Source organism: Hibiscus syriacus, unplaced genomic scaffold (genome assembly GCF_006381635.1).
Source record: "Hibiscus syriacus cultivar Baekdansim isolate YM2019G1 unplaced genomic scaffold, ASM638163v2 tig00001478_pilon, whole genome shotgun sequence".
Lineage (NCBI taxonomy): Eukaryota > Viridiplantae > Streptophyta > Magnoliopsida > Malvales > Malvaceae > Hibiscus > Hibiscus syriacus.
Genome location: NW_024061874.1, coordinates 4563906 through 4589700, shown reverse-complemented (window position 1 = coordinate 4589700; position 25795 = coordinate 4563906). Strand labels below are relative to the sequence as shown.

General features: G+C 36.7%; 1 protein-coding gene and 1 pseudogene across 1 annotated transcript; both read right to left on the bottom strand.

Moving 5' to 3' along the window:
- Positions 1–164: 164 nt before the first annotated feature.
- Positions 165–16157, bottom strand: LOC120126682 (annotated as a pseudogene).
- A 728-nt stretch (positions 16158–16885) lies between these two features.
- Positions 16886–17609, bottom strand: LOC120128159 (probable prefoldin subunit 3). Its single transcript, XM_039145916.1, has 2 exons — positions 17528–17609; positions 16886–17151 (listed from the first exon to the last, which is right to left on the bottom strand). The coding sequence occupies exons 1-2, from the start codon at positions 17607–17609 to the stop codon at positions 16886–16888; spliced, it is 348 nt and encodes a 115-aa protein (XP_039001847.1).
- Positions 17610–25795: the final 8186 nt, after the last annotated feature.

Sequence of the window (25795 nt, the reverse complement as noted above, 5' to 3'; positions counted from 1 at the left end):
CCTGATTGGTTGACCGGAAAAACTTCAATATTCTGGGCTTGTCACAAAGCATTAACTCTTTCATTGTTGTACGATAAAAAAATGATCATTTGATGACTACGTAAACAAACAACTCTTTCATTTCCAAGGTCAAATAGAGATACAAGTTTATACGAAGTTGATTTTCAACAAGGTAGTTTGAATCCCATATAACTCTGATCTATAGTCCTCCCAAACATCGAGAACTCTGAAGCTAGTCATCAAAAAGGCTCTCTGCACCATCAATAGTCCGAGAAGCGATGTTACGAAACAAATGACCGAGAATACAAGTGCGGTCCTGGTTTGCTCCGTGCCCAACAATAAGTACTGGACTGCAGACATTGTGGATGAGAAGAAAACCATGAAGGAACAAGTAACTGCCGTTACCTGTGTATCAAATGACAAAAGTCATTGCTTTATAAGCAAGCATTCCTAATCGTGTTCTCGAACGGAGAAATCGATGGAATTTTACCTCAGGAGCTACCCCAATTTGAAGAAGTGGACTTATCACCATTCCCCCCCCACCCCCAGATTTCAAAAACTCCACCCATACCTCCAGCCCTTAGAGCCATTAGAGGGAAAATAAGCTTGTTAACCCCCTTCACAAGTAAACAAGAACAAAGGGTTTTCAATCTGGACCCTAATAATGCTAAACTGACCCTAATAATCGACCACGTACCTGCTTATCTGGACCCTTGCACGCTATAGGCTCTTTACCACAGAAGATCAATGCAGTAAAACCTATGGCAAGTGGAATTTGGAACAATGAGAGAGCCCAATATCCTACTCCACAAGGCTTCATTGGTATAATACCCTGCAGGTTTTGTTAAACAGTCATAAACCTGCAAAAACAAACTTGTTAAACAGTCTTAGTGTAATAATTGATGTTAGTCATAATTTAACATTAATACAAAAAGTAGGCAGATAATCTGAAAGCTAGTGTTCAGTCAAAACCTACTAGTTGGACCATTATTCCTATTCATAATTGTCACTGTCTCGAGTAAAGTCCAAAACCAGGCAGCTTTCATTTTCATCTTTAATGGAGGGTTAGGTGAAAAGAAAGAGACACCCGAGTCATTTTCCATTTTCATTACTATGTTTTATCGATATAGATTCTATTTATTAAATGACAGATTGTTATGATGATGAAAATGAAACAACCCTGAAGCATGCACAAGTTGAAAAAGAAAGATGAAAGAGTGAGAGTAGGTGTACCTGTCCATAGCTATTGCCACGAAGGAGATAGACGAGAAAGAAGGAAAACAGATCCTAAGTAAACCCGACCTAAAAGAATTAACTAAATTTCCCGAAATCGTTCCCGAACCTTATTTAAAAGAGAAAATTGCCTCAGTGACCAAAAATGCCTTATAGTATACGATTTTAACCAACTTTTTCCGGATTTGCCAAAATGACCAATAAAATCGCAATGCGATCGCTAATTCGTAACGCGATCTCCATTATCGCAAATTCGCGTTGCATTTCGCGTTGCGATAGTTGGAAATCGCGTTGCGATGGTCTACAGTGTCGTTGCGATTTTCCCAATTCGCAATGCAAATAAGTAAATCGCAATGCGAATAAGTAAATCGCAACGCGAATTGGGAAAATCGCAATGCGATACTGACTATCGCAATGCGATAATAAAAAAATCGCAACGAGATACTGACTTTCGCAACGCGATTCTGACTTTCGCAACGCGATTTACATAGCGCCATTCGTATTAACGCGTATTGTTTTTTTCAAATTCCAAACACGAATTTTTTCTTAATAAATCGGAAACTGAACCGTCCACAGTAATCGCAACTCATAACCTCAAACCCAAAATCACAACACTCAGTCCCATCTCCATCTCTCGCTCTCTACGGCGAAATCCGTCCCCATCTCCGAAGATTTCCGTCCCCATCGCCGGCGAAATCCCTCACAACCATTCACAGTCAAAAATCCCTCACAATCATTCAGAAATGGAAAATCAACCTCCGAGGGTTAGTTTTGTTTTATTTTTATTTTGAAATTTTTGCATTATTTTAGGTTTTTCATATTGAGATTGATGATAAGTTTACTGGTAATTTCAATAATAGATTAACCATTTCACTTAGATTTCTTATTAAATTCATTCGATTGCTGCCAATACTGCTAAACTGTTTAGCCTGTGAAGTAGTATTTGTCTTTGTTTGTCTTTTGGTTGAAGTAATGCAGAAGAAGAATAGTTTCGAGAATGAAAATCGCAACGCGGAAATAACTATCGCAACGAGAGAATCGCAACGCGAAACCAAAATCGCATTGCGATTTTCATTTCGCGTTGCGATTCTCTCGTTGCGATTTTCATTTCGTGTTACGGTTTTCATTTCGCGTTGCGATTCTCTCGTTGCGATAGTCATTTCGTGTTGCGATTTTCATTTCAACCAAAAGACAAAACAGTGTTGCAAATTTTAGTTTCAAGAATAAACTACTATTTATGTTTATTGTTTTTGGTATATCTTCACAGTGTAGTTTTGGTATATCTAACTTGGTATGTTTGTTTTTGTAGAAATTTTTTTCGGCTTTATTGACATTAAGGAATAAAGTTAGCCTAGCCACTACAATTGCTTCGAAGCTTTCACTTGCACAAAGAAAATTGTTTGAGGAAACCTGCTTCGGGCAATGGCTGAGAGTACAGCATCCGGGTGGAGATGCTAATTTGACCCATTTGTGGCTTCAGACCATGACTAGAGATCTACCCGACAGTATACAACGTGGTGAGGAAGAGATATGGTTTCATTTTTCACCGGCGTATACTTGTTTTGGGCGGAAGGAGTTATGCTTAATCACTGGTCTACGATTCGGACACGATGATATAGGCCGGTACACTCGTCATATCACCCGCCCATCATGGTTATCCAGGGTTTTTCCTGATGAGTCAATAGAGAAGCCGAACTTACAAGTCGACGACAGAAGAAATTGTTTAATAAGAAAGATGAAATTGTTTAATAAGAAAGATGGTTTTACTCGGATGAATGACGTCGATGTTGTCCGAGTATGCCTTCTACTACTTTTGTATGCCGGCTTTTTAGGCAGAGAGGCCAGACAACCTATTCCTCAGGAGCTAATATTATTGGTAGAGGACCTAAATGCATGGAATCTGTTTCCGTGGGGTTTGTATATATGGAAAGCTACCTGGACTAAGATGTCGTCTGCCTTTGATGACCGCAAAAGTTTGCGGGGCGATGGGTCGAAATACACTTTGTTAGGCTTTGTTTGGGCCTTTAAGGTAAGAATTTCTATATAATGTTTTCAAAATTATAATTAATTATTTAACAATTACTAATGTTTGTTATTATATTGTTTGTAGATTTGGATATTCGAGGCCTTTCCCGCCATGAAGACATATGCAATAAAAACTTCAAATGATATTCCCAGGGCTATTTCTTGGAAGAGGAAACGTCTGTTGGATTGGGAAGACTTAATACCATATGCGACAATAAATAATGTAAGTTAACACAAATACTATCATATATAAACAAGTTATTAATAGTAGACGTTTAACTTTGTTTGAGTTTTTATATTTTTAGGAGGCCAACATTCCATTAATTAGACTGACACCCACGGAGGCTGAGCTTGCCACTGATTGGTGGCAAGCTCAGCGTTTTCTTGATGGCACGAATGATGAGCAGCCTCCACTTCCTCCACTTCGAGAGCCATCACCTCACCAGAGCCATCACCTGATCGACCCCTACACCTCTACAACGAGAGCCATCACCTATCCCGTCACATCATCGAGCCTCTTCTCAACCATCACCTCATGATAGGCGACCGGAAAAGATGCCACGACTTCTATCTCCCTGTTCTCCACCTCCACGGGATGAGTCAAGGGAGTTACGTGATGAGGTCAATGCCTTGCGTGAGGAGATCGGTACTCTACTCGATAACGATGGTGCATGGCATGTGGAGGTGTCTACTTTACGTGGTGAGGTTGCCGCTCTACGTGAGATGGTAGTATCGTTGCAGAATGAGGTTCATACTCTACGCAACGAGGTAAGTTTAAGATTTTCCATATTTAACTTGATGATAAATTTACTCGTAATTTCACTTAAATTAACCATTTCACTTAGATTGCTTAGTAAATTTATTCGGTTGCTGCCAATACTGCTAAACTGTTTATTAACACTGTGAAGTTAGTATTTGTCTTTTTGTTTTGCCTTTTGGTTGAAGTAAATTTATTCGATTGCTGCCAATTCTGCTAAACTGTGTATTCTTTAACACTGTGAAGTTAGTATTTGTCTTTGTTTTGTCTTTTGGTTGAAAATTTGAAATATATTTGTCTTTGTTTTCACTGTTTAAATATCATGTCTGTTTATTTACTGATATTTGTATTTAATTATTTAGCGGACCGATAAGGTGGATGCTTTACGTAGGGTTTTTCTTGCACGACAGAGTTCACGCATCAGACGGCGTGCACGTGCTATTAAGTCTCCGTATACCCCAATAGTGCGAAGACACCGCAAGAAAAAGCCCGACTCGCCTGTCATCCCTCAAGAGTCCACTCCTATTGTTGAAGAGGCCCCTATCATTCCTCGAGAGTCCCCTCCCACCGTTCAAGAGGCCACTGTCATCGTTGAAGAGGTCCCTCCCACCATTCAAGAGCCCGATTCACATGGCGTCATATGTAGGATTCTTGAGAAACCCTCTGACGTGCCGGACATGATGGATTCAAGTTGGCTCTCGTATGAGTTACCGGCCAGTACCATACCGGTATCTGAAGTGGAGAGGAAACAACTACCGGACACAATTCTGGATAACACCCTTTGGGCTAAGACCGCAGTTGATTTTTATCTACATGAGCGAAGCCAGGGGTGTTTCACTAACATATGCAAGCTCAATGATGATATCTATTTGTTGCTTGATCGGTCTTGGTGGGGCGTATTATTAGGGGTCGAAGATAATGGCTATTTCGATGGAGGGGTAAGTCTTATATTTTTCTTATATTTTAATTTGATTATTTTTTTGTAAATTTATGTAAGTTACTAATATATGTCTTTTTTTGTAAAACAGCATATCGATGCGTGGGTGTCACGTCTTCTAATAATTAGGAAACTTAAGGAAAATAAAAGAAATACACGATATACAATTATGCCGACGTCTTTTAACGCCGTTCACTTGAAGAATCAACGAGATGAATCATTTGCGTTGGGCAATGGACAAGCTAAACTTTATCCTGCATGGGAGGTCGATAAGGTTAGTGTTTATTTTAGATTGAGTTTAAAGGTATTCATAATAAGTACGCAAATGAATGAATTATTACTTATGATTGCAGGTGTTTATCCCTGTTTTGGAACGTAACCATTGGCTTCTCGTCGAGCTTCAGATCCCATCCCTTAAGGCAATACTATATGACAGCATGATAAATTACATATCATTGGCTGATTTAAGAGATATTATTAAGGGATGGAGCTCTTATTTGGCTAAATTCTTGGATGCGATAAATTATTGGACTCGTTCTGGAAACAAGAAGCCAAAGAAGCTCAATATTACAGTTATCAGAGACGAGACCGCACCACAACAAACGAAAGGACCCAGAGGGGATTGTGGTCCTCTCGTATGCTTGGCGTTGGACCGTTTGATCACAGGAAGTATAAAGTATCTACCTCCCACCGATATAGATAGAGCTGCAGTAGGCTTGTGGTTTCGACATTATATGGCTAGATCGATATATACGAGACGCTGCCTACCTGCATCCGCGCGTTATAAAAATGTCCATAAACAATTGGCATGTTTATAGGCTTATGGTTTGAAAATGTTTGGTTAAGTACCTAGAATTCAATAATTTGTTGTTTGTAGGTTTTAGATGTGTAGAAAGTGTTGATTGAACAAATGTTTGGTTTATGCAGGTTAATCTCAGAAGTGAGCTGCATGAAAATGATGTATGGCTGCAAAAGTTGATTCAATAGTAGAAGTGTTAATTTCTCTAATAATTATTGCTTATTTTTTGATTGTTTAATTGATTTGTAAAAGGTGATTTGTAAAAGTTGATTTGTTTAATTGATGTTAACATAATTCTTATTTGTGCTTGTTTAATTGATTGAAATGTAATGGTTGATTTTGTTGATTTCAATCTGCATTATGTTGAAGGCAAAAAAGTACTATCGCAATGCGAAATGAAAATCGCAACGCGAAATGAAAATCGCAACGAGAGAATCGTAACGCGAAATTAAATTCGCGTTGCGATTTTCATTTCGCATTGCGATTCCCTCGTTGCGATTTTCATTTCGCATTGCGAAATTAGCGTTTCGATTTTCATTTCGCATTGCGATTCTCTCGTTGCGATTTTCATTTCGCATTGCGATAGTAATTTCCGCGTTGCGATAGACATTAAGATGATTGCCTATTAAGTGATAACAACTGAACAGATCATAGCAATTTTCAAACTCAAGTTACTAATACATGCCTAACTAAAAATGTTAAAAGTTCACACATAAAATCTACATAATACAACGTTTACATTTAAAAATCACCTAAGTTAACAGTCCCAAAGGTGAAGCCAGTTGTGATTGGGATTTTAAAGATGATTGATTTTGATTGCCTTTTTCTTGACACCATATGAGCTTTGGATTTTGATGATGATCCATATTTTGGTAGAGGAAAAGATGATTGTGATGGAACTGGTGATCCACATGTCAACCTTGTATGACCACTTTCCTTGCACCGACTACATATCGATCTCTTCTTCTCTTCACCCTTAGACGGTATACGATCGTGACTTTTTGGTCGGCCAGGTAGCCTTCTGTCCATGGCTGGTGGCAAAACTGTTTGTAAGTCATCTGGTATGTCCCACTCAGAAGGATGTGGAATAGGGTAGACAATCTCGGCATAAGTCTGTCGATATACTTCTGTAGTGTAGCAATCCATAGCGTATGTGCTTGAATCATCTTGGTTTAGATGAAGAGCAACTTTTATAATATAACCACACGGATAACCAGATGTTTGCCATTTCATACAACTACACGTCCTTGCATTTAGATCGACAAGCCCATTTAAGTTATTATCCAGTACTTCAAACAAAGTGTTTGAACATGGTTCAACTCTCCATGACGTTGACTTCACAACACATTTCGTTATCTTTTTTTCAGTCCATGGTGTAACACGAACGAATTCAAAGATAATACATGCATGGTTTCTTTCTTGTAGTACCACTGTTGAATAGAGGCTCGAAAAAACTCCATTAACATAGTAATGGGTAATTTCCGGGAATGACGACTTAGAGCGTTGATTGATTCTACACTATTAGACGTCATGAAACCATATCTTGCTCCAGGTTGATGTACTCTTGACCATCTTTCAAACCCGACATCTTCTAGTGTTTGAGCACACTGAGGCAAAACACGTCTTAAACAGTTTTATGCTATTGAAATCCACTTCCCGATAAGCTTTTACAGCCTTCCAGTATGTCCATTTGTGCTTTTTTATACCAGCAGACGATTTCTATACAATGAACCCACAAAGTCCATGAAAAGCATCTGGGAAACAACCTTCTAACAGCGTTGTCAATTGTGTTGCCCTATCGGATATGATTGTCAATTGCTAATAGGACCTATGCATCCCTAAGATGCCCCATAAACCATGTCCATGAATCAGAGGTTTCAGATTTGCCAACCCCTAAGCTATTGGCAGTATCCCATTGTTAGCATCCATGGCTACTGCTAATAGTTTACTCCAAGGTATCGACCTTTCAAATGTGCTCCGTCAACTAAAACTGGGCGCATGCAAGTAATAAACGAACGAATCTACAAAATAATATACACAAGAAATATAATTATTTAAATGTGAATGCATGTAACTAACAGAAATGAGTCAACAGAATTATATTGATTTACTAACCGCAGCACCAATGGTGATAAACAACAACTCAAAGCGTCCATCTCTATCTGTTTTGATATGAGTTACCGACCCAGGATTTTTCAGCTTTAAATTGTGACAATAAGCCGGCAGTTGGGCAAACGAGCTTCTGGCGACCCCCTCACAATTCCAAGGCATAACATTTGGCTCTCCAAGCTTAGAATATGATATACTAATCTTGAACCGAGCATCATGTCAGTCATAATTTCATGTCCCGATATACCTGCCATTCAAAAACATTAACTCAGCCAGAAAACCACCCAACACCTTTTTGTTTGCCTGTCTATGGTTAGGAAAAACTGGGGTTCTTGAACATGTATGTTATCAATAAAAGTCCTAACTTGAAACATTTCGCAATCTTTTATCCTCCTTGCAATCATACGCCACGTACAGTTTTTGTCAATCATACACCTTGTTTCGAAACGATCTTTTGCTTGTTTTGTTAACTTTAGTTGATAGCCATCTTCCACCATTTCGTATACAAAGCTATCTTCAAGTCTTCCTTTGTATCAAAACAATCATCTTTCTTGATACGAATAACTTTTGTGTAACAATCAACTACTTTCTTTACCAACTCTTCTTCCGGTATTTAAAGTAATTCTGGCATATTCCAGTTATACTCTCGTGGTATTTTCTTTTCTTCGGGGACTTTTTCTTCTTTTTTTTATTCTTCAGGATTATATGAATTACAGAATAGATGTTTCAATATGTTCATTCACAGCCTCACTTCCTCCCATCTTATCATCAACAACATCTTCCTCGGCAACGGTTGTTTCATCATCAAAATTCGGGTATTGACCAATATCAAAATCATTACACGTAGGGTCTGTTTCTTCTTCTGAAACATCATCAAAATCCGAGTTTTGACCAATATCAAAGTCCGGGTTTTGACCAAGATCAAATTTCGAATACTGACTAGTACTCACAATTTTTTCTCTTGGCTCATCATCGTCTAATTGGTCAATACGAAACCGAATTTGGTGCTGAAAGTTGATTGGGATTTGGATGAGAGAAAGGTTGTAGGTTTTGAGAAAAACTTAGTTGATTACTACCCGCTACTGACCCAACAATACTACTTCTAGGTTCAACAACATACAATGTAACATCATCATTTTAAACACTAATGTAAGCAATGAACGTTCAACATCTTCATTGGGTTAACAATAAACTTTACCATTCTGATAAGATAGCCTAAATCCACTTAGGGGCTCTAAATTCAATTCTTTTCTTTGAAACACGTAACATTAGAGTTTCATAAGTTAACTTTTTTAATGACAGTTTTAGTTGAAGATTCATGGGTAAAGGCATATATTGTAAAACACCATGAACATTCTCCCATGACCCTCCAAAACACAAATCTATCCAAACATGATCAACATTAGATGATTTTATGGTTGTAAATTAATTTACTAAACAAACGAGCTGGGAAACTAAGACCTGTTGCCGGATGGGGAAGGATATAGGAAGGATGTCGCCGGAGAGTGATAGATGGAGATGGAATGAGTTGCGATTTAGGGATTTAGGTTATGAGTTGTTGCTTATGCGTAGATATATACACAAAAAATTTGTGTTGCGAAACTAAAACCTATTGCGAACTTTGAAAATCGCATTGCGATTCTGTATTATCTCGTTGCGAAAGTAAGTATCGCGTTGCGATTTTCCTAATTCGCAATGCGAATAAGTAAATCGCAATGCGAATTTGGAAAATCGCAATGTGATACTGACTATCGCAACGAGATAATACAAAATCGCAACGAGATTCTGACTTTCGCAACGAGATTCTGAAAATCGCAATCATCTTCAAAATCCCAATCACAACCGGCTTCACCTTTTTGGACGTTAACTTAGGTGATTTTTAAATGCAAACGTTGTATTATGTATTTTATGTGTGCACTTTTAACATTTTCAGTTAGGCCATGTATTAGTAACTTGAGTTTGAACATTGCTATGATCTGTTCAGTTGTTTCACTTTTTTACAAATCATTAAACAATCAAAATAATAATAATTCTTATTTCTTCATAAATAATTGAATCAATGAATCAACAACTTTGTGACCCCCGTACATCCATTTCACGCAGCTCACTTAAGGATTAACCTGCAGAAACCAAACAATTGCTCAAACAAGACTTCCTACACATCTAAAACCTACAAACAGCAAATTATTGAATTCTAGGTACTTAACCAACATTTTCAAACCAAAGGAGTATATAAGTTAACAAAACTTGCATTTGACTTACCAATTAACAATAGACACTTTCATAAGGCGGAATGCAGGTAGGCAGCGTCTCGAATATATATTGCTCTAGCCATATAATGCCGAAACCACAAGCCTACTGCAGCTCTATCTCTATCGGTGGGAGGTAGAAACTCTGTGCTTCCCGTCGCAAACGCGCCAAGCACAAGCATACGAGAGGACCACAATCCCCTCTGGCTCCCGGCGATTATTGTGGCGCGGTCTCGTCTCTGACAACTGTGACATTGAACTTCTTTGGCTTCTTGTGTCCAGAATGAGTCCAATAATTAATCCCATCCAAGAATTTAGCCAAATGAGAGCTCCATCCCTTGATCAATATCTCTCAAATCAGACAGTGATATGTAATTTATCATGCTGTCATATACTATTATCTTCAGGATGGGAGCTGAAGTTGGACGAGAAGCCAATGACGACGTTTCAAAACAGGGATAAACACCTACATCATAATAATATTCATTTATTTGCGCACTTATTTATGAACACATTTAAAAAATTTAAAAATAAACACTAACCTTATCGACCTCCCACCATGCAGGATAAAGTTTAGCTTGTCCATTGCCCAACGAAAATGATTCATCCGTTGATTCTTCAAGTGAACTGCGTGAAAAGCCGCCGGCATTATTGTATATCGCGAATTTTTTTTATTTTTCCTAAGCCTTATTATTAGTAGACGTGACACCCACGCATCGATATGCTGTTTTACAAAAAAATACATATATTAGTGAATTACATTAATTTTTAAAAAAATTAATCAAAATCATATATAAGACAAATATAAGACTTACCTCCCCATCGAAATAGCCACTGTCTTCAACCCTAATAGCACACCCCACCAAGACCGATCAGTAACAAAAACATTTCATCGTTGAGTTTGCTTATGTCAGTGTAACCACCCTTGGCTCCGCTCATGTAGATAAAAATCAACTGCGGTCTTAGCCCAAAGGGTATTATCCACAATTGTTTCCGGTAGTTGTCTCCTCTCCACTTCAGATACCGGAAGGGTACTAGCCGGTAACTCATACGAGAGCAAACTCTCATCCATCATGTCCGGAACCGGTGGGGGTTTCACAATACTTCGATATATTACCCCATGTGAATCGGACTCTGGAATGGTGGAGGGACCTCTTCAACGATGACAGTGGCCTCTTGAACGTGGGGGGGACTCTTGAGGAGAATAGGGGCCTCTTGAACGATTGGAGAGGACTCTTGAGGATGACAGGTGAGTCGGGCTTCTTTTTCCGGAGTCTTCGCACCATTGGGGTGAACGGAGACGTAATAGCACGTCCACGCCGTCTGATGCGTGAACTCCGTCGTGCAAGGAAAACCCGACGTAAAGCATCCACCTTATCGGGCCGCTAAAAAAAAATTAATACATAAATCAGTAAATAAACAGACATGATATTAAACAAAGACAAATATGTTTCAAACTAGCATTGTATCCACCCAAGTCATTATTCTATCATAGTTCACAAAATGCTCAGATAACATTCCAGAAGTAAGCACTTATATAAACATTTAAAAGGACAACATATATAAAATATTCCAGAAGAAGAATAGTTTTACTTTCGCAACACAAACTTAAAATCGCAACGCGAAAATGACTGCAACGTGGAAATGGCTATCGCAATGCGAAATGAAATCGCAACGACAAAATCGCAATGCGAAATGAAATCGCAACGACAAAATTGCAACGCGAAACACAAATCGCATTGCGATTTTCATTTCGCGTTGCGATTTTGTCGTTGCGATTTTCATTTCGCATTGCGATAGCCATTTCCGCGTTGCGATAGTCATTTTCGTGTTGCGAAAGTAAACTATTCTTCTTCTGCAAATTGAAACTTGAATGGATTGCATTACTTCAACCAAAAGACAAAAACAAAACCAAAAACAAATACTACAAAAACAGTTTAGCAGTATTGGCAGCAACCGAATGAATTACGAGTATGAAAAATCTTAAACTTACCTCGTTGCGTAGAGTATGAACCTCATTCTGCAACGATGCTACCATCTCACGTAGAGCGCTACCTCACCGCGTAATGTAGACCTCAACACGCCATGCACCATCATCTTTGCGTAAAGTATCAACCTCCTCACGCAAGGCATTGACTCATCACGTAACTCCCCTAACTCATCCGTTGAGGTGGAGGTGGAGAACATGGAGATAAATGTCATGGCATCTTTGTCGGTCGCCTATCTTGCGGTGATGGTGGAGAAGAGGCTCGATGATGTGACAGAATAGGTGATGGTTGTCGTTGTGGAGGTGTATAGTCGGGTCGATCAGATGATGGCTCTAGGTGAGGTGATAGCTCTGGGCGAGGTGATGGCTCCCGAAGTGGAGGCTGCTCATCAACCGTTCCATCAAAAAAACGCTTACTAGCTTGCCACCAATCAGTGGCAAGCTCAGCTTCCGTGGGTGTCAGCCTCTGTAGAGGAGTGTTGGCCTCCTAACAATATAAAGCTCAAACAAAGTTAAACGTGTACTAGTAATAACTTGTTTATAAACATATGGTAGTATTTATGTTAACTTACATTATTTATTGTCGTATACCATAGTAAATCTTCCCATTGCAAGGTCCGTTTCCTCTTCCAGGAAATAGCCCTGGGAATATCATTTGAAGTTTTTATTGCATATGTCTTCATGGCGGGAAAGGCCTCAATATCCAAATCTACAAACAATAATAACAAACATTAGTAATTGTTAAATAATTACTTATAATTTTGGAAACATATATAAAAATTCTTACCTTAAGGCCCAAATAAAGCCTGTCAAAGTGTATTTGGAACCATCGCCATGCAACTTTTCGATCATCCAAGGTAGACGATAACTTATTCCATGTAGCTTTCCATAAATACGAGCCCCACGGAAACAAGTTCCACGCATTTAGGTCTTCTACCAATTTGATTAGATCATTCGGAATAGGTTGTCTGGCCTCTCTACCTAAAAAGCTGGCATGCAAAAGTATTAGAAGGCATACTCGGACAACATCGACGTCATCCATCCGAGTAAAACCATCTTTCTTATTCAATAAGCTCGTCAGGTCTTCCACGTGTAGATTCGGCCTCTCCAGCTCAGGAAAAACCCGGGATAACCATGATGGACGGGTAATGTGTCTAGTGTACCGACCTACATCATCGTGTCCGAAGCGTAGACCGGTGATTATGCAAAACTCCTCCCGCCCAAAAACACGTATATGCCGGTGGAAAATCAAACCATATCTCTTCATCACGACGTTGTATAGTATCTGGTAGATCCCTAGTCATGGTTTGAAGAAACAGGTGTGCCAACATCGCATCTCCACCGGGATGTTGTACTTTCAGCCATGGCCCGAAGCATGTATCCTCAAACATTTTTCTTTGTGCAGGTGAAAGCTTCGACGCAATTGTTTTGGCCAGGCTGACTTTATTTCTTAAGGTCAATTGAGTCGAATAAAAGTTCTACAAAAACAATAAACATACTAAGTTAGATATACCAAAAACTACACTGTGAAGATATACCAAAAACAATAATAAACATAAAGAGTAGTAGTTTATTCTTCAAACTTAAATTTGCAACACTGTGAATTTCGTATTTGTCTTTGTTTTTTGGTTGAAGTAATGCAATTCATTCAAGTTTCAATTTGCAGAAGAAGAATAGTTTCTGAAAAAGAAAATTGCAACACGAAAATGACTATCGCAACGCGAATTTGACTATCGCAACGCGAAACTAAAATCGCGTTGCGATTTGCATTTCGCGTTGCGATTCTTGGTTGATTTAATAAGCAATCTAAATGAAATGGTTAATCTATTATTGAAATTACCAGTAAACTTATCATCAATTTCAATATGAAAAACCTAATAATAATGCAAAAATTTCAAAAAGAAAATAATTAAAAAAACTAACCCTCGTTGGTTGATTTTGGTTGATTTTCCATTTCTGATTGTGAGGGTGGCTCTGAGAGATGGAGATAGACGGATTTCGCCAGAGATGGGGACGGATTTCGTCGGAGATGGGTGAGAGAGTGAGAGATGGAGATGGGACTGAGTTGTGATTTTAGGTTATGAGTTGCGATTACGGGATATACTGTGGACGGTTCAGTGTTCCAATATATTAATATTCGTGTTTGGAATTTAAAAATAAAATACTTGGCCAGGATACTAATGGCGCTTTGAAAATCGCATTGCGATTATGTATTATCGCGTTGCGAAAGTCAGAATCGCATTGCGAAAGTCAGTATCTCGTTGCGATTTTGTATTATCGCATTGCGATAGTAAGTATCGCATTGCGATAGTCAGTATCGCATTGCGATTTTCCCAATTCGCGTTGCGATTTACTTATTCGCATTGCGAATTGGGAAAATCGCAACGACACTGTAGACCATCGCAACGCGATTTTCAACTATCGCAACGCGAAATGCAACGCGAATTTGCGATAATGGAGATCGCGTTGCGAATTAGCGATCGCATTGCGATTTTGTTGGTCATTTTGGCAAATACGAAAAAAGTTGGTTAAAATCGTATATTATATGGAAATTTTGGTCACTGAGGCGATTTTCTCTATTTAAAATACACTGAAAATTTACCCCCGCATTTATAGATTTCAAACACTTAAAGTAATCGAAATAAATAAATAGTAATTAAAAACATAAATCAAATATTTATCGAATTCAAAATTCAAGCATCAATGTCCAAAACAAAATTTATGTTTAATGTCCCAAAATAATTAAACATAATAAATAATGTCCCAAAATAAATATTAATTAAATGTACAATAGAAAATCCAAATAAAAATGTCATACTAAATAAAAGAAAATTTGGGTAATATCGCAACTCCAAGTACCGATTCTCCTAATCCGATTATCTAAAAGAGAGAAATTATGGAGTGTCAACTATAAAGCTTAGTGTGCCTCTAAAGTGCATCAGTCTCAAACAAGACATCACAAATCAACATAAAATCCAATTCAATAAAATATTCACGATCCGACTAAATATGCAATGAATGTGCACCTAAACACCTTACATCATCTAAAGAGTAGGTTCCCAGAACCACTCTAACTACTAACAACATCAGAAGTGGGGTCCGCCACAAAGGCAGAGGTCACTGAATCCGAAGTGAAATTCACCCCGTCGAATGAAAAAAACTGAACTTCCCTATCAATCGAAACTCAATATGACATGCAAATAGCACACATATATGATATCCGATCCGAATAACATATATTCGAATAACACATACTCGAATATTATATATATCCGAATTCCTATTCGATCTGAATGAGAATGCAATTACTTGATTCCAGAATCCAAATACAAAGCATAATCTGAATCTGATAAATATCACACGTCACATAACATAATTTTCTGATTTCCAACATATACATTAAGTCACATAATCATCATGTTCGAAATCAACTTTCAATCAACATGATATCCAATAAATAATTCAACAATATAACAAAACAATCATGCTTCCACTCAAATTCAGACAATCAAACAATTATCACAGACAAAATTTAGCACCAGATAGAGACACGCCTCGACAAATAGCCAACGACGACAATAGCGCTTCCCATGATCGGCCCGAACCATGGATCAAATCGAATCGGTTCCTACATAAAATTTGATTAATAATTACTATTCTAATTTTAATAAGAAATCTGAAGCTAAATCTAAGGTATTAACTAATACTCATTGTCGGTTCAAAGTTAACCGATAACAGTGGAGGAGGCGATAGATTTGATTCCGATTCGATATAACCTGCAAAAATCACGACTTCCAATTTAATATCTCGATTCAACGAATTTCAGATTAATGAAGCAATTTAACGACGATTAAAAATAATTCTCGGTTAGAATTAGGAACCGGGCAGTGGGGTTTGATTCGAACTAAAGGGAATGCCGAACAATGATGGCAGCACCTACTGCTGCCCCACAACTGTCGGTGACAAGCAGCATGGAAACAACCATGGCTTGGTGGAACGACAACCTCGGCTGCCCAAAGGAAGCCCAAACGATCGGAAGGTACTCGGTAGTGGCCACCCATGGCCGAAGAAGGTAAGACACACCCTAACCAAACCGGTGCGACCTTCTTCACGCGCAGTCCAACTACTCGACGGCCACAGAAAATTGATACACCACGATCGGTGGCGAGAGAGGTCTCGGTTTAAAGTATTGAACAGTGACGCACAACAAACTAAGAAAGTATCGCGATCGTCTTTTGGTTGAACTTCGGAATTAGACTTCAACTTGAATAATTGGGTTAGAATTGACATCGATCATTTAAAATGAATTTAGGTGGGTCGGACATCATCTTACCTGATCTGCGTTGTACCAGAAACGTGTCGGGTTCAGGAGTCAGTTACGGTCAAGGAAGGATTAACACCTTTGAACCACCCTTTCGGTACCAATTAATTTATCGGTTATATTTAATTGTGAAAATAAAAAATTTAAATTTAAATTTAAAAACCTGATTCAAATTATTTACCTTTAATCGATTGAAATTACTCATAAAATATAAGAAATGTCATATAGGAAATAATAAATGATTATTAAATAAAATTAAATGAAAAGAAAAAAAATTATAAAATAAAAAGAATAAGTTTACATCTAGATTTACGTGTAGAGAAACTGAATTTATAATGCAAATGTTCTGTCACTCGTTGTGTTTTAGATACTGACTTTGACTTTTCAACGCTCATTTTTTTTCTTTTCTTCTTCGTATCACTTTCATCTAATACATCATCATGTATTAAGCTTGCAGTATGAATCCTTTCAATGATCTCCCAAGAACTGCAAATCAGCTATAAGAACTTTCAGGCTTGCTTTAGCGTTTTCCGAATTCTTTTTCAGTAGCGAAGTGGCCTCTTCACATGAATATTCCAACATGAGATTTTCTCCCAGCCATGAACAAACTGAATCGTTATCCTCAATGCGAGCCCGTGAATATAAGCCTTCAGAGACTTCAAAATCAGCCATAAAGGCCTCGCCAGTACCCCCTTCCTCCAAAGTGGCAACCACGTCCAAGCATTTATCAATATCTGGAATTTTTGTTGTTTACTGTCTTTTGGTTCATGCCCCCCTTTTTTGTCTTTTTCATGCTTTGTTCTTGTTTCCCGGCTCGTTGAACTTTGCTCTCGAGTAGTTGACGAAGCAGTTGGAGATCAACCACGAGGTCGATGCGTCGCAAAAGAGTAGCGTGAGAAATCCTGGCGACATACTGGAGAGTTGCAATGTCTTTAACAACGGGGATCAGACCAAAATTTGATCGGAAACCCAGAACAGGGAACAAAAGAGAAAAAGAGAAGGAGTCAGTGAGTACATGAAGCCATGAGAGTGAGGTTGAGAGTGTTTTAAAAGCAAAGGAAATCCAAAACAGAGACGGGAGAGAAGAAGGGTCCCACTGAGTCCACTAACTGATCTCCACTGTCTTTTTTATCTCTTCCCCCTTGTTGTTGGCGCATAGAGCTGCATATAAAGCAGTTAAATGGTTCCACATTCATCCACGACCCAGGAATCATTAAACCATGAAGGTCGGTCTTTAAGGACTTCAGAGACTCTAGTGGGATCGAGTCCCACAAGTTCACATGCACGTCTATAAGAAATAACAACGATTCCCATGGAATCCGGACCCGGCAGCACAAATTAATAAAGAAAGTGGGATAGTGAGGTTGAATATGGGGCCAAAAAGATAATAAATAATAATAATAATAATAAATAATAATATAATATAATTTTTTTGTAGATCCGAAAAAAATGGTTGTCTACAATTGTCTCTCTTTGTCGTTTTTCGTGGAATAAAAAATAAGACAAAGATAAAATGTAACACCCGTAACTCGTATAATTATACCTATACAGATTACGGATGTCACCCGAATTTCTGAAAAACCATTTTCATTTCAAAACTCGATTTAGAATTTAAATTCCTTAATTGGTAATTGATATTATAAAAATATCATATCATATAATTTATATTACGTTATAAACAAATTTAATTCAAAAGATTTTTTTTGAATAGTAAACAATACCCGTGAACAGTGAACAATGTGCAGTGGCGATGAACAGTGGGGGAATCGATTCTCTGTAAGGGGAATCAGTACCCCAAAATCATTCTGGAAAATCTTTTAATTCGTGGTTACTGTTCATGCTACAGCAACTGCTACAGTAACTTTCGAAAATACATATAAATTCAATAAAATTCCATTTCGTTTCGAAATTTGTTTTAACAAAACAAATAAAACATTTATAATTACATGACATTAATAAAACTAACATTACAACTTAGGATGTCTTACTGATATTGAAATCTACTTCTCGATCTTTTATGTCATTCCGAACTCTTTGTTCGACTACTGGCTTTTTACCTACGCGTGAAAATCATCACACGCTAAGTATATACTTAGTGAGACAATTAAAACATTTAACAATGCAATACAATTCATGCATGATTTTCAATGTCAAAAAATCAATTTTCCATAAAATCATTTTACTAACATATCCAATATTTTACCATGATCAAAATAATATAAAATCTCTTACCATTTATCCCATAAGCTTGTAAGCTTATTTTACCAAAATACGTACCATTTAAATTCCATAAGCTCGTAAGCTTATTTTAACAATATATTTACCATTTGTTCAATAAGCTCTAAGCTTATTTTTACCAATATATTTACCATTTAATACCATAAGCTCATAAGCTTATTTTTCCAATATACTTGCCATTATTCCGTAAGCTCATAAGCTTATTTGCATGGTTACCATTTATTAACCAATAAACCAAAATCCATAGCCAATAGCCCAATATTAAACGTTGAGGACCCTGGGTATTCGAGTAAAATACCTGCACCGTAGTGCTAAACTTGCACTAAGCTTACGCCATGGTACTAATCCGGACAATACACATAAGGTCGTGCCCACCACCTACACTAAGCTTACGCTATAGTGCTAATCTGGACATAAACCTGCACTTAGTGTTCTTACACACTATAGTGCTAATATAAACCTGCAGCTGCTATACTCTATGGCATGCCAACTATACCCTGTCCCTCAATGACTTATTTGGGCATATAGTCTATTTTATTTAATTCATCCATGGCAAAGTATATTATCAATATTTAACATTGGGCAGTTCATACCCAAAAACATTCATGGTAAAATATCATAATTTTCATAATCAATGCATTATATTTTCAACCTTTGACATATTTAGAATATATCAAATATATGATAAATGACATAAATATCATGTCAACATAAACAAGGTCGACTTATCGCAAGTCTTCCTGATGATGTATAAAACATCCATGTATAATGTCATGCATGTATTGCACTCACCTTGACACTTTATAATTTTCCAAATTTGTGTCTCACTATTGTCCACAATAAACCCACTTGACTTACTTCAAATCGCAAATCAATCATAATCTGTAATATTCACAATTTCATAACGATACATATGTTAGTATTCTACTAACATAAACATATCCCATAATAACTCCATAATATATTTGAAACACATTATCTATCAAAATACTTGTCTCTTAATAATTCCTTTAACATTGGAATCAACTTTACCAATTTACACAAAATGGTCCTTCACCATTTTACCACTTAAATTATTAATACCAATAATTCCAGCATTGAAATTATTTCCATTCAAATGCTTTTACAAAAGCATAATTACATCTAAGTACCCCAACTATGAAATTGTTGTACTTAAATCAATAATATTTTCAAACTTCTAAAATAGTCATATTTCACATATAACACCCATTTAAATTCCCAAACACAATTTCCAGTGTAGTACGTCAAATATACAACACTTTCACAATAACTCATCAATTTTCCAAAATTTACGAATTGATCTCCAACTTTTCAAAACTTACAAAATGGTCCCCAATTTTTCTAAGGCTTGTAGCATACTTCCTTCATCATTTCCAACCCATATATAATTTTTCCATAATTTTTCTCACTCAAACCATTCATGATCGAAATTTAAAGAACAAGTTCTAAAAAGATTAAACATGTTCTAATCATCTTTCATGTTTGATATATGAATCTACTACCTCACAAACATCAAAATCCATCATCAATTTCATGATCCTTTATATGAACACAAACCCTTAAATTTGGGATCTTTGAACACCAACAAGATTACCATGCAATATTGGTACCAAAAGATAGAGTTTTTCGCGTATAACAATTTCCTATCTACAACTTACTCAAAATCCTAAGTAAATTGCTTGAAAATTTGAGTTGGAATTTTTCTCTTACCTTAATAGGAACCCACGGCTGATTTGGGAGAAGAACATGAGCTGAAAATGCTCCCCCATCATAATACTCTAATATTAAATTAATCTAGCACATGTCTTAATATAATATAATAGAATCATTTTATTCAATTCAATAGGAAATTCCATTTTTGCCATTAATGAATCTCCATATTCACCATAAAACCATGACAACTCATCCTTATCATATTTCAAAGTCAAAGCTGAATTATTTTGACTTTTAATTCTGAAATTCCCCTTGAATTTTTAAAATTTACGATTTAGTCACTAAATTCCACTGTTTCGGTTAAACCTTAAAATTTGCACATTTCCAGACCAAATTTCTCTGATCCAAAATATTAAAATAATATTTCCAATAATTTTATAACATCCTTCCAATTTTTGTAAAATTCCAATTTGATCTGAAATACCGATTTCCTTACCGGCTTTAACCCCTTCTAGTTTTTCTTTACTAAAATTCAAATTCCAAAAATATGATTTCCATAAAACTCCACTCTCAAGAGTAAACCATCTATTTATGGAATAAAATTCTTTTTAGGAAATTTATCACTTAATTTCCTCAAACTTTTCCCAATTTATTACTTTGACCATCAAACTTTCAAAATTTTCATTTTGGTTATTATCTCAATTTTTGGGGTATTACATAAAAAGACATAAATTTTCGTTCGGTGGAGTTGAAGAATAACTCCCTGTCGGATTTTGAGTTGCGGATGGCTCCTCCGTCACGAAGTTGAGTCAATCTTGAAATGATATGGAATTAAAACCGTAGTCCGAAATTTGAATCGGAATGTGGCTTCTCATCGTAGTCCGTTTCTGTCTTTTTCTCGGTTTAAATACCTTGGTTTGAAAATTCGACTGGAAAATAATTCTTCCACCATGTGGTTGATAGGCCCTCGAGCTGAATGAAACCGAACTCGAAAGGTCTTCGTTGACAAATAGCTTTTCTCGACTTAAGCTATGCTGTCAGAAAAATGATTTATTGTCACTAAGGCACGGCTAACCTAGGTATTCTTCTCAACTTGAGAACCTCGACTGTAACCGAACAGTAGTGTGATTAATGTGTCATCGAGCTGAATGGAATCAAACTCGATAATTTTTATTGACAGATATCTCTTCTTGCCTTGAACTATGCTGTAAATTTGATTTGCCTTTGAGTTGAATGACACGGTTCAAATGATGCTTCAAGAGAAGTTGTCTCAAACGAGATAGAATTCGTTTAAAGGGAAACGATCTCAAATATATTTGTTTTTTCATGAGAAACGGTCTCAAGGGAAACAAAATTTTGTTTTAAGGGAAATAAATTCAAAGATTTTTTGTTTCAAGAGAAACTGTCTTAAGGGAGACAAAATTTGTTTCAAGGGAAACAATCTCAAAGGTTTTGTGTTTCAAGAGAAACATTTTCAAAGGTTTTTTTTGTGTTTCAAGGGAAACAATTTCAAAGGTTTCTTTTTGTGTTTCAAGAGAAACTGTCTCAAGGGAGGCAAAATTTTGTTTCAAGAAAAACATATTCAAAGATTGGTGTTTCAAGAGAAACTGTCTCAAGAGAGACAAAACTTTGTTTCAAGGGAAACTGTCTCAAGAGAGACAAAATTTGTTTTAAGAGAAACTGTCTTAAGAGAGACAAAACTTAGTTCTAAAAGAAATTGTCTCAAGGGAGACAAAATTTGTTCCAAGGAAAACAGATTCAAAGATTTTATTTCAAGGGAAACTGTCTCAAGAGAGACAAAATTTATTTCAAAGGAAACTGTCTCAAGAGAGACAAAATTTGTTTCAAGAGAAACTATCTCAAGAGAGACAAAACTTTGTTTCAAGGGAAACTGTCTCGAGAGAGACAAAATTTGTTTAAAAGGAAACTGTCTCAAGAGAGACAATTGTTTTTTAAAGAGAAACTTTCTCAAGAGAGACAAAACTTTGTTTTGAGTAAATTAGTCTCAAGCGAGACGACCCCTTGTTTCGAGAGAAGCAATCTCAAAGGTGATCGATAATTTGCTTGTTCCTGCATGTTAAAGAAATCTTTTTAGAAGCTCTAATCGTTGACTTAAGGAAGTCAAATCTGTGGATGACATGTTTGCTGTGACACTAAATCACTTCATCGGGCACGATATTCTTCTTCATGAAGTTGGAATCGTGGATGGCTCATTCGCTGTGAAATTGAGCTTTTAATTGGATGCCCTTCGTTGTGAAGTTAAAATCCACACTTGTAAATTGCATCTCTTTCGAGTTCAATATCTTTTGCTGTGAAGTTGAAATTGGCTCCGAATAAAACTGGAAAGTTGTTTGTTGACAGACAGTCGCCCCTTCGCTGTGAGGTCGAGCAACCACAATCAACTTTTGAATCAAGTGTTTTTAGTTTTGAAGTTGAAACTTGACTCAAAAAGGCTGCAAAAAATTATGTATGCTAATATGATCAATGCGATGCTCTTAAGTATGTCTAAGATGCATGCAACATGAATTAATATTGGACGGAGTCTTGTACTTTGCCTGCCGACCTAGATCCTTGGAATCGATCATGCCCCATTTTCTTTTCAAGATGTTGACGATGTCACAAGTTCTATCTGGTCTCTCGAACTGATAGTTTTCAAGAGCATTGTTTGTTCTTTTTTTAATGGAGGTAAAATGAGCCTCAACAGCTTCCAAGACTTTTCACATTTGAGACAGTCCTGTTTGAAATTTTTTTCTCCTTTATCTTATTTTAGAAGGGAAGAAAAAAGATATAAAAATGTAAGAATTTTGTAAAACGTTCCCCTTAATTCAAGCTTGCAATCGAATCAAATCATAAACATGAGTTCAAAGTATATCAAAGGAATCAATACTCTTTTAATGCTTTCAGAGTTATAGCTCTTTGACAATTATTCAGATGGGTGAGTTGGTTTCAGGTTGGCTTCTTATTTTCTAAGATTTTGGCCACCAAAATGTTTTTCTTTTTCGTTCTTTTTGCATACCGCAACATGACCCTATTTCTTGGTTTCTCATTTTAATTGGATGCGGACAAAATAACGCAATTAGCATAATCAATTACTAGACCTTCTATTTCGGTTCTCTAAAATATTCCATTTGTTCAAGTTTTGTAAGCTCCTCTAACAAAGGAAGTGTATAAATATCGGTCTAAAAATGAAACTCTTGAGTGCTCGTGTGAAATTGACTATAACAGGTGTTTCTTAACTCCCTTAGTCCATCATTACTGAAAATTTCTCGCTTAGATAAATTTGATTTAATTTCCCGTTATCTGGCTAGCTGAATCCATAAAGCTGGGGCGTTTAACCAATTGCTTTAGAGGGACAACTTAATATCATTGTATATATATTATAATCACCTTTATCAGGTTAACTGAAGGGTTCATCTCATCACAAAGTCTTTGGCCTGACAATAGCAGTGGATCAAACACCGAGTTTCCAAGTGTCCGAGTAATGTCATGGTTTGAACGCAATCTATTCATAAAGCCAGGGCTTTCGAGTTTCCTCTATAACCAATTGCCTTAGTGGAATAGCTCAACTTTACGAATTTACTTAAGATTGTCAATAAGAACCTGTTATAGTCTAGGTGTTTGTTGAAAGTCAACAATTTCATCTTTAGAGTTCAATTTCCAAGCAAATGACCTAAACTAGATTCACCTACTCGACTATTCCATCTGTAAAGATCATTATTATCACTGAACGTCTTAAATAAAAAGTATATTAATTGTTATATGCAAAAGATGCCCCATGTTGTCCGCACTTATACACATCTAAATACCATGCCTCTTTTCATTCTTTTATGAGAGGAGAAGGCTATATCGGTTCTTGCAAGAAAAAGGGTATGGTGTTCGGGTGTGTCTTTTGGGGTAAAATCAAAGGTCACGATGTCAAAGATCTGTAACTCCGATCATTTACAGAGTTTTTTAATTCAGTTGATATTCAAAGAATTCCAAAATATAAATTTGATTCAATGCTCAACATAAATTCATTGAAATATCCTTAAAAAGTAAAATATGAGAGTTCAAAAGCAAGTTACAAAAAAAAATATATGATAAAGTTATAAAAAACAAAATCAAACAGGATGCTACAAAATGGAATAAAGCCTCGTTAGGATGCCCCATTAGTTAGATTAGGACCTTCATTTGCACTTGCTCCCCATTTCTCAATTGCTTTACTTGTCATGGCTTCTTTTGAAATACCCTTAGACGTACAAATTTCTACTCTGTGAGTGTCCTTGCTTTCATCATAAAATTCTCGCTCTTTTATGTTTGAACGAGTGTTATGTGGATGAGGTGTGTCAAATGCTTGAGGTGGTATATCCTATATTTATTCCTTTTTTAAGGAGACATGCTTATGTTAGTTAATGCGAATGTAAAGAAATGAAAATAACAAAATGCAAAAAATGCATAATGCATGCAATGTTCGAGGCATTGATCCAAAAATGTGCCTGTTATTATAAATAATCCTTATTGGGACAAAAGTGTTACATCTTAAGAGACAAAAAATATTTTGATGGTATAGATCCCGAACAGCCTCTGACAAGTTGATTCGTCTTCCGTCTTTTTGTCACCGGTTGAATATCCTGTCGAACCGTTCTGGCTCCTTTGGCTAAACTGTGCAAGTGACGAGCTGCTTGCCCCAAAAAAGTCTCGAATGACTGTATCTCTGACTTTCACTCTCTACTAAGCTTGTTCCTAACGAAAGCGCCATTGGAGTCCTCCATCGATAGGAGCTATCTGAAGTTCATTTGTTTGTTTCTTGAATTCGTCAGCAATGCCATCTAACTCAGCTAGGGTTTCATCATCTTGTTCTCGTAGTCTTCGAAAATGACTCTCAGGGTCAGTAACATTTTTCTTGTCTTGCCCCTACAACTTTTGCCATCCCTTTTTGGAAAAATTGACTTTTGACGTGCTTGGTGGAAATCCAGTCCATCCTGAGTATTCTTTGACCATAGTTGGACTTCTAAGTTTTTCATCTCTTGTATTATAACCCCTTTGTCCATTAATATAGATTATTCACGTTTAACAAACATGTTTTTGGTGGATCAACACCACATTTGAATGATGCAAAAATAAAAAAATAATAATAAATAAAGTAAAAAAATAAAAATTAAAGGAAAAATGTTAGTAAGATAAGGATAATAGAAAAAATAATAATGAAAAATAAAAATTCCTACCCCACATGATATCTACCCCACATGCTTTAATTCCTACCCAGACATGCTCTCTATCCCGCATGCTAATTTCAAACAAATCCTAACCGTATATTTGTCTAGTTCGCATGCTTTGAACTGAAAGTAAAGCAGGAAATAATTCAAGCATCCTAGGGTTTGAAATGAGGTTTTAGGGTGGGCTCTAATTCTCTGTAGTCTCCCAGTTTAGGTTCTAAAAACGGTACCCGAGTTCTCCTTGTTGGTGCCCCCTTAGGCTTGCCAGACC